The 10,000-nt window shown below is 39.1% G+C and overlaps 1 protein-coding gene and 1 long non-coding RNA gene across 3 annotated transcripts in view; one reads left to right on the forward strand and one right to left on the reverse strand.

Annotated features, from left to right (window-relative positions):
• LOC148728476 (uncharacterized) overlaps positions 1–7,713 on the forward strand; it is an 8,775-nt gene extending 1,062 nt beyond the window's left edge. Inside the window, exons 1-3 of one of the 2 annotated variants that reach the window (XM_088724555.1) lie at positions 1–512; positions 2,101–5,151; positions 5,530–7,713. The exon at positions 1–512 is cut by the window's left edge and continues 1,062 nt beyond it. In XM_088724555.1, coding sequence (XP_088580681.1) covers positions 427–512; positions 2,101–5,151; positions 5,530–5,650 — 3,258 coding nt within the window. In that variant the 5' untranslated portion in view covers positions 1–426 and the 3' untranslated portion in view covers positions 5,651–7,713. The remainder of the gene's footprint in view (positions 513–2,100; positions 5,152–5,529) is intronic. The other variant, XM_088724556.1, reaches the window with a different exon arrangement.
• Positions 7,714–8,000: 287 nt separating this feature from the next.
• Positions 8,001–10,000, reverse strand: part of LOC148728477 (uncharacterized) — a 2,506-nt gene continuing 506 nt past the window's right edge. Inside the window, exon 2 of the long non-coding RNA XR_015988528.1 lies at positions 8,001–9,412. This is a non-coding gene — a long non-coding RNA (uncharacterized LOC148728477). The remainder of the gene's footprint in view (positions 9,413–10,000) is intronic.

The raw sequence follows: 10,000 nt of genomic DNA on the forward strand, positions 1-10,000 counted from the left end.
AAGGCAGCGAAAATTTCATGAAATTACGCATTCTTCCACAAACCGGAAAGCATGGCCCCAGCAGTCAGCGTGACTAATTATAATGTAACTAGATAGATAAATAGCGCAAATACTAAATAGCGCACCTCCTCTTTAAATAGTATAGTTTTCAAACAGAAATAATTTTTTCAACAATAAGAACTAGGTACTAGCGCTAAGATTTAGAGAAATATTACTTTTCCCATAGATATTTATGATTTGTTTAGACAAACAAACAAAAATTATTAAAAGGAGCCACAAAGCGAAACAAAAGACTTGTTCAACTCTTCAACGTACCGCAAGTCGGGAACAGTTGATAACTACAACCTGTGTTTGTTAGCTCCAAGGCGTATTGTTAATAGCCTGTCATTTAACGTTTCTCTTTTTACCATATTTTTCCATTATAGTATGAATGAAATGGACAACGCAGGATTTACTTCTTCCCCCGCCGATAATGGCGCGTCAACGTCCACCAATGTAAATCACTCTACGAGGTAAGAGTTTACTTGCATTGCCTTCAGGCCATGTTCAAGTAGAGGCCGCCTAGTTATCGTGTGATAGGCTTCCTTGATACAGGGAAATTCCACTAAGGCCTGAGATGTATATGGTGGATTGCCAATGACGGGCGTTGCACCAAGATGGCTATAAGTATCTCGTATCGAAAAAGCGCGAGCGGAATAAAGAAAAGAATTGAGTTGGTACCTGTTTATATGGTCTCGGGTACCCGAGACAACCCTTCCCCCGAGTGACCCTAGGCGAGGTAATTTTTTAGTACAATCTGTGAAAGATTCTACCAACCGTTTATATGATCTGACGGGGGGCGAGACAGGTAGGGCAGGCAGTTAGGGTAACCCTGGCAAGAGGTACAACTTTTTCTCACACTTTGACACTTAGGCTCGCCTACCCGGAACAATTCACGGCGTGTCGAGAGTCACGTATTTTCGAAGTTTCAGCTTTTAAAGCACAAATTTACGTTACAAAAGTAGAATGAGCTCAACAAAGCCCACACTAATCGAATGAAAGAAACTCAAACGAAGAATGATATCTAGAAATTTGAATACTGAAATGCTTTATGAATAATTAAGTAGTGTTAATTTTAACCCGACTAGGAGGGACAACTTTTTCTCATATAAACGCTCGATAAAGTTGTCTCGGTAAGGAGGGTTGTCTCAGGTACCCGAGACCATATAAAAAGGGCCTTATCCTAGCTCCCATGCTGTTCTAACTGATGCGTAAACCTACTATAAATGTGGTCCATGGTATATGAAATACCTATAACCAATCAAAATTCTGGAATAGCACTGTTGACTACTTTTTAATAGCGTGAAATAACGCGAGTGGCCTTTTTTTCAGAATACACAGAGGGGAGAGCGTACACAAAAAATTCCTCTCACAAGTAAAACACTTGATGTATACCACGCAAGGTTTTAATTTCAATTTTAATTTCAAAAATTTGCGTTAATTTTGTGAAAGAAAAAAAAACATTACTGTACATGGAACTGAATTTTAATAAACTTCGCGTAAATTTTGTTAAAGTGCTTCGTTATATTCCTATGGCAAGGTAACTGATTTGTTACATGTTCAATCATATGACTAGATAACACTAATAAAACTTTTTAAATTAAGGTGTAGCTATAAATGTGTTACCACAACGAGCCAGTTTTAGTGAGGGACTTTTATAAGTCCGAATAAGCTGTACACTTCCTTCAAGCTTAATCATTAATGGCAACTCCACTACGTTTTTGCCTTTTCTTTGAAAACTTGAAAGTAAACATTTTAGAATTGTGTCTAGCAAATGATTATTTACTCTTCTGTCATTATCACGTACATCGTTACGCCTCGCGCGCCTTGACTATCACCACGTCTTTAACATCGCAAATTATTCTCATTACATGACCCTTTAAAAGAATGTCTCTCACTTCACGAAGAGACACGGACGAACAACAACAACAACAAAAAAATGTTCCACAATACATATATATTTTTAGTTTCTTAACGTTTTAATGTTTTATTTTCGAGCTGCATGCGCTTAGTGCTCGTTTTTAACTTTTTTCTTTTACCCTCATTTTTTCCAATTAATAGTGTCAATGAAAAGGACCGCAAAGAAGTTCCTTCGACCTCTGCAGATAATGGTATTTCACCATCCTCCAATGCCAAGTGCCCCGCGAGGATCTCTAGGATTTGTAAAAAGTGTAAGCGAAGTGTAAAAAATCTTAGTCGCCATCACAAAGAAGTGCATGGCATCACAAAAATGCGTCGTAAGCTTGATGGTTATTTCACTGGGGAGAAAAAGGCACCCAATCGGCGAGTAAAATTCTGCCCCCTCTCACCATGCAAGATGTCCAAGACGCCTATTTTCCAGCTTAATAAACATCTTCAAAGTGGAATTCACAATCTGAAACCAAAGTCCTCAGCATATGTCAAGGCATTAGCGCAAGCCCCACGAGCGTCACTCTCAAAGGTGAATTCGTACTTAAAAAGGCAAAGAAAACAAAGAGCGCGGACGAATGAACAGGCCACATCTGATAAGAAAAACTTTAAAGGAAACCTTAACGAGGAGTATGATGCATGCGATGAAGCTGACAATTCTAACGAACAAAATATGAAATGCGACCCAGAAGACAACGACATGTACAGCGACCAAGATTATGAAGAATTAGGAAGAAGGGCACAGGGCAAAATAAGAAGTAGAGAAGAGAAAACTCGAGAAAAGAAATGTAGTAAAGAAGACAGTGACGAAGAGTATGACAGGCTTGCACACAAGGCGTGGAAAAAGAATGAAGTTGAAAAAACAAGAGCTAGAGCCAAGAAACAAAATGCAAGAACCAGTGACAGTACCAGTGATGACCTTGTCGACAGTGACAAAAAATACAGGAAGCTAGTGACCGAAGGTTTGAATGCAGAATGCAAAGGAGACATAATGGAGAGCAACCACAAGGAAAGTTTCGATAATGATACAGAGGACAAGTGGGAAGAAGAGATTTACAGCAAAGAAGAGAATGCAAATACTCGTAACAAGAACGAAGATTTTGAATGTGTTGAGATCTCAGACAGTGAGGAGAGTCGAAAATTAGATCCTGATTACCTCTGTAGCGAAGAGTCGGATCCAGATACCTCGACACAATCAATCACATCAATCTCTTCCTCCTCTCTCTCTCAAGAATGCGAGGGACTATTGACTGAGCTAATTGAGGTAATTGGCGAGGACAAAATCAACGAAGGATCATTCCTTGATAATGACGAAGACTGGCGCGAAACGGTAAAACAGTTTAAAAGTAGAAGAATAGCTCAAGGCCATACCTTCAAGAGTGAGCTCGAGTCTGCTGAGGAACTGGCGCGAGTCAACGAAGATAGCATGTATGAGGCATTTCATGAAGCACTTGATGGAGATGAGAGCGATAACGACAAAGCATTGGACACAAACTGGGTCCCAAGCGACTGTGAAATCAGTGAAAACGATAACATCAAGACCGAAGGCCAACCTGGAGGCGTTGACCTAAGCACGGGAACACTGCTGACAGAGTTCTATGAATGGTTGACGGACGTAGACGGAGGATATCGAAGCGAAAAAATGGCGCAGCAGTACAAATCTCAGGTTTTAAGCGTCATAAAGAGGCTTCAGATGAATGAAACGGAAGTCAGACACGACAATCCAAAACCACCCGTGTACCTGCTCTTGCTTCCTGGAAAAGAAGGAGTAACTCTGTTGAAGCAATGGTTGTCATATGCTGTTTCCAAGTACCAACCTGGAACTGTGCGCTCATATCTTATGAGTTTGCGTTTATTTTATAAATTTTTGACGCAAGAACGCAAACCCGACATGTCTGAAGTAAGCGTTGACATGTTAAACGCCCGCCGGGATCTGATGTCTTCCTGGTCATCGGCCCAAAAGAAGAAAGTTCTGAGAAGAAAGCTTCAGAAGCACGAGGAAGATTTTAAGAAACTGATCACCAGTGAAAATCTCTACCAAATCTGCCATGGTGATCAGCGAATAAATGCAGTAAAACAGCTTGGCAATTCGTCAAAGGAAACCAGTCAGGGGGCCGAGGTTCAAAGGATAATCAGCGACAAAACTCACTGCGAAGTAAGGGATTGGTTGATGACTCGTCTCGTCATCGACAATAGTGGAAGAAGTGGGGTCATTGCAAACATGACCGTAGCTGAATTCAAGGACGCCGTTTATCACTCGGGTACAGACGAAGACCAGGCTCGTTACAGAATTCTTGTTAGTAACCACAAAACAGCTGACCAGTATGGTTCTGCGGTTATCTGGGTATATGACGATTTGTACAAAATGATGGACATGTACCTAAGAACTGTACGAAGCCAGTTCACGGCAGCTACCCCACAGGTTGAACAACTATTCATTTCAAGCAACGGGATGCCCCTAACATCTTCGCAGGTATCAACGTCGGTATGGCGAACTTTCCAGAGAGAGGGGATTGTGACAGAGGGAAGAATATCTGCCACAATTATACGGAAGTCTCTTGCTACTGGTATGCATGTCCACATGCCAGATGAAAAGGATCATCTCGCTGCCCTAGCCCAGCATAAGACCCTGACACAGGCCAGGTATTATCGTGTCCACGATAAGCTTGTCGAAACTGACCTTGGCCGTAGGGCAGTGAGCAAACTTGTTGCCCTCAAATCAAGCAACGTTCATCAGCCACAGAATGATCCCAAGGAGACTAAAGCAGTCCCAAAGCCGTGGAAGAGGGAGGAAACGGAACATCTGAAGGAGCTATTTAAACAAGACCTCGAGACAGGCGCTATCGAGGAGGCCAACGTGAAGGAAAAAGTAACAACAACAACGCTTCTGGAGGAACGCCCCTTGAAGGCTGTGGTCTTAAAGCTCCGGAGACTAAGAGAAGAACACATGAAAGGTTGCGAGCCCCCATCTGACATAGAGTCTGCTGAAGCGAAAGTCAAGAGGTATCTTGATTCAGCCCAACCAGAAGCTGCGCCGTCATCCATATCGCACATCACAGGCTCGGTATCTGCTGAATCTTCAAGGTTATGGAAAAAATTCACGGAAGAGCAGGCAACCCATCTTTTCAAATTAACCAAAGACCTTATTGAAGCTAACGCTATCAAGAAAGAAGTCGTCTGGCAGCGGGTGAAAGGCGACAAAAGGTAATTGTACTTGTTTGTCATGCACAAAAAAATCCTACAAACATAAATGCAAAAGAAGGAAAGATGGTAAACAAGGGAACTAACGGGAGTTCATTAGCAGGAAACAATAAGGCATATAACATACCTAAAGACCCCTCGTGATCTCACAGATGAAAAGGTTATACATTACAATTAGTGAAATAGACTGATTAAATGATCATCAGGCTGCGTAATTAATTTACTGCTTAAATTGCTTAATCATATACTCATGAGGGCTGTAAAATTAGTTGTGTGGACATCAAGGAGGAGATTATTTAATAGTTATAAAAAAAAAATAGAAGTTTAAGTTGAGATTATACACAGGGCAGCTTAAGACAGTGTTGACAACGTTTTTTTTAGGTCACTGGAACTCGAGCTGTTGTCAGGAAGAGAGGATCAGGAAGAAGAAATGAGAACAAAACAGCGATTAGCAGACAAGGTCAGAAAAATGGCGCGGGAAAGTAAAGTAAAGAGGAAGTGAATCACGACTAAATACCTAATGGTTACTGAGCCAGGGGAGTTACCATTTTATCGTGCATACTTTCTCCATAGTTATGGAGTATGTGTCATAGTATCAGAGTAACACTTGTTATTTAGTTGCGTTTCGTTTTATATTCAAAGTCTACAGGGGTGTTTTCTTGTTAGTTAGGTTTGCTTTTATCGGAGTGTGTTAAAAGTCTTTTCCTTAGTTACCTAACAGCATCATTAATGAATAGGCATCAGTTCAACACTGTTGTCAATTACTAAAACGCTCCAGAATGTTATAAGAAACAAAAATGACGACGGTAAAATGTGGGTTAGAATAATCACTAGTTCCCTGATAACGTCGTTAATTAATCGCACTATATCTCCCACGCGATTATCAATAACTAAAGGTTGCTTTCTACTTATTATACCTAGACGCAACTAAATAACGGGTGTACCCTGATAGTATTATTAAGCCCAAATAATGGATCAAAAAACGTTGTTTTTAAAAATAAGAGCAAAGGCGTGCATAGTTAAGTAACCGTATATGTGGGCTTCTTCGGCTTTGAGTGAGTTAAAGAGTCAGTTTTAATTGTTACCTGACAGCGTCGTTAACGATTGCGCAGGTCGTCTACAATACCGGCTTGCACTTATAAGAACCAAAGGACGGTTTAAATCTGACAGTATCATTAAGGCCGTGTAACGTAACAGATCAAAAACTATGCTCTTGACTACTAAAGGAATGCCTACAACATAGGTTAATTCGGCCTGAACTGAACAATATGCCGATCGTTAACATTGAGTTTAAAGACCTTTTTAGTTCCCTGACAGCGACAGCAATAAATGCTTTTCGATAGCTACCTGACAGCGTCGTTCAGTGAATGCGCAACAGATCGTCTATACGATTAAGGATCACTGAAGTGCACCTTAAAGCCGATTACAACAAAATTAACTAACGAGTGTAACTTTTACACTATCGTTAGGCTGGAATAGCCTCTTCTTTTGTTATGACGTTTTTAATAAACGCGAGCATTATTTTGGACACAATTTATAATCACTTCGAAAAAGCAAAACTTAACTTCTAGTACGTGTAGTTAACCTGTAGTACAGGTTAGTTTTTACATCATCAATTAACATTTTTATTAAACAAATTCTTACTGTCAGGCCTTTGTGTCATTTTCAAGGTTTATGTTAAAAAAATCGTTAACCATAGTTAGCTTTTAGTTCATTATGTACTAAAAATTTACTTTTAGTATATAGTTAATGTTTAATACGCTTTGTAGATCATTGAACATTTTGATTATATACATTCTTTATGCCTGACCTTGGTGTCCTTTTCAAAGATTGTTAAAAAAAATAGTTAATCATAGTTAACTTTTAGTACTTTTTGTACCAAAAATTTACTTAAAGTATGAAGTTGATGTTTAGTGCGTTTTTACATCATTGAACATTGGGATTATACAAAACATCATTGAACATTGAATTATACAAAACATCATTGAACATTGGGATTATACAAATTCCGGCTGCTCTGGCCTTGGTGTTCTTTTCGAGGCTCATGTTAGAAAAAGGTTGTTGTTGACCATAGTTAACTTTAAATACGTTTTAATCTAAGAGTTAACCTTAAGTGCTTAGTTCAAGTGTAGTACGTTTTGTACATCGTTGAACTTTTTGATTATACATATCTAATATTTTCCTATGAAATTTTGATTGTCCAGTCTTGTAAACTGTTTTTGCGACCAGTCCTTACGACAAAATAAAGGTAAACTGATCATTAACCAAAGCAGTCAGTCACTGCGACTAGTTCGTTCGTTTAAACACTACATGGGACTTATCTCTGTTGTAGGTCATTAGCTTGACCGTCCCTACGTGTTTTCCGAATTGTAGCTAGGCATGGCTTCCTTTTTGTACTCTTTTTTAATCTGAGGTCAGCGTTAAGGACATAGTCAACCATTAATACGTTTTTGAACAGCTATCACACATTTTTATTGTACCCTTCCTGACCGCCTGGCCGTGGGGTCCTTTTTGAAGCTTATGTTATAAAATTATTAACGAATAAAAAACGTTTTACTTGGATAATTCTTTATTTCATGATGTTTTACTTCTATCTTGCATCTGCCTGATAGAAGACGTTATGAGCTAGTTTCGAATTACGCTTCACTGATCCTAAACAAAAGATCCAAGTCGAGGTTCAGGGGAATTATTTGAATTTTCTTTTTTTTTTTCCCTCAACCTCGACTTCGCTCCTTTGTTCGGGATAAGTAGAGAGTATTTACAAGGTAGCCTATTTATCATTATCATTACCCTCTCCTTATTCGCACTGGAACGATTTCTCTGTCTGAGAAGACAGGACTTTACCAGTTACATCAAACATACCACTTCCTACTTTATTGTTTTCGGGTATCTATCCATCCATTCACTTTGTGATATACTGATTTAGCGAAAACAGATCGCATTTAAGTATGTACTAAATAGTTACAAACGTTTAATTTAATTGGCAGAATTGAAAAATTAAAAAATATCTGGACATTTGATCATTTCCCTATTAAATGGAGCCGTTATCGGGAAAGGAAACTATGGTTCTCTACGCGTCCCTTGGACATCAATCATCTCCCTATTTCTTGTATTGCTGATGCTATTGGTAACTGGCATGCTGTAATTCGTGCGTCGCTCTAAGAGATATTGTCAAATGATATTTAAAGAAAAAATGTTGGTATGTTGGCCTTTGTTGGTGTATTGATCTCTCAACTTACTTTGCAAACTTCCTCCAGGTGAAATTTCATAACAATGAATCAGACGAATGTTTTTACACTGAATGATGTACTTTTCTATACTTTTTCTGTTCTTTTCTTCTAAGTGGGTCAAATATTAAGTGCTGGCCTGAACGCAACTGACAAATTCGATATAATATATAAGTAAAATTAGTAAGTACAAACTAGAACTATACTGAAGTGAATATATGAAATTCATATGTTTGTACTGCGGAGTACACTTACTTCAAATCTCGTTCAAGCCTGAATTATTTTCAGGCAAATTATCATGTTGCTAATGAGAAGGAATGAGGAAAGGAGGCAGTCTCTCGTCAAGCAATCGAGCAAGAACCTTACACAGTGTGTCAAACTGGGGGTGAATATGGCATCGCCGCTTAAGCGACGAACGAAAGCAAATCGTTTTGAAAAAGCTCCTCGAAACAAGCTAGTGTCAGTAGTGGTCTTGATCGGCGACGTGTAAACGAAAGGCGTAACGTCATCGAAAGAGCTCTATGCGGTTGCAAAATTTATGAACCCTGTCTGTATAAACGCTGCACGAGGTATGCTTTCTCTACCTTAGCCACTTCCGTGTGGTCCAATAGCTTTGTCACCTTTTCATTCACTGGGTGGTTAAGAGGGACTCCTTTGTATTCTGACCAGTAATATTAAGTTTATATGATCTCTTACTCACGGGGTAGATCATGTGATTTATAAGTTCAGTTACAAGACACACGGATATTTAAGAATTTAAAAGCATAAAACCACTAAAGAGCATTAAAGCTCATTAAAGGGCATTACTCATCAAAACATCTAAGCTAAAAAAGTAACAAAAGACGAAGGAAGACTCAATGAAACAACGCAAGCCTTAAACTTATCTAACAAAAGAGGAAGACTAAAGATTTAACATGAGACTAAAAATAACTATGAAAGGAAAATGTTTTATTTTTTCTTCGTTTAGGGTGTGTTACTTGTCCGCTCTCTTGTCTAGGACCCCTTTGGATATCACCCTCGTTGCTGAATGGGCCATCCTGGCAAAATAAAGATTACCTTACCCTTTCTCTTATCTATTCTCTTAAGATGATGTCACACGGGACGATTTTTAACGACAATTTTTAACGGCGATTTTAAATCCATGTTTCACAAGACAACTTTTAACGCAACATTGTTGCGACAACAGTATGTTACACGGGGCGATTTTTAAGGCAACATTGCGCGCGCGATCAATAACAACGTCAGTATTTCCGCAGAAACTACATTTGAAATACTTTCACTGAATGTTGCTTTATCTTCTCCAATTCTCATGACCTCTCTCAGCTTACATGCCCTCAGACTTTTTCACACTCCTACTAGCTCGTCTAATGTGAAGTTGAATTCGAAGTGCTCCTTCGGTCTTTTAAAGCGGTTTCTTTTTATTCTTTCGCTGCTTTCTTCGGCAATTTTAGGGACACGTCCCATAAAATTAGTCTCACCTTGTAGAAAGCGATGAGTTTACACCTATCGTTGTTATCAAGATGTACTTCTGGTATAAATGTCTTGACCGGAGCGGCCTCACTGTCAACAATCTCCGCCATTTTGTTTATTGACATGAAAAAAGAAAAAATGCTGACGTTGACTGA

This window comes from Stylophora pistillata, chromosome 6, assembly GCF_964205215.1.
Source record: "Stylophora pistillata chromosome 6, jaStyPist1.2, whole genome shotgun sequence".
Taxonomy (NCBI): Eukaryota; Metazoa; Cnidaria; class Anthozoa; order Scleractinia; family Pocilloporidae; genus Stylophora; species Stylophora pistillata.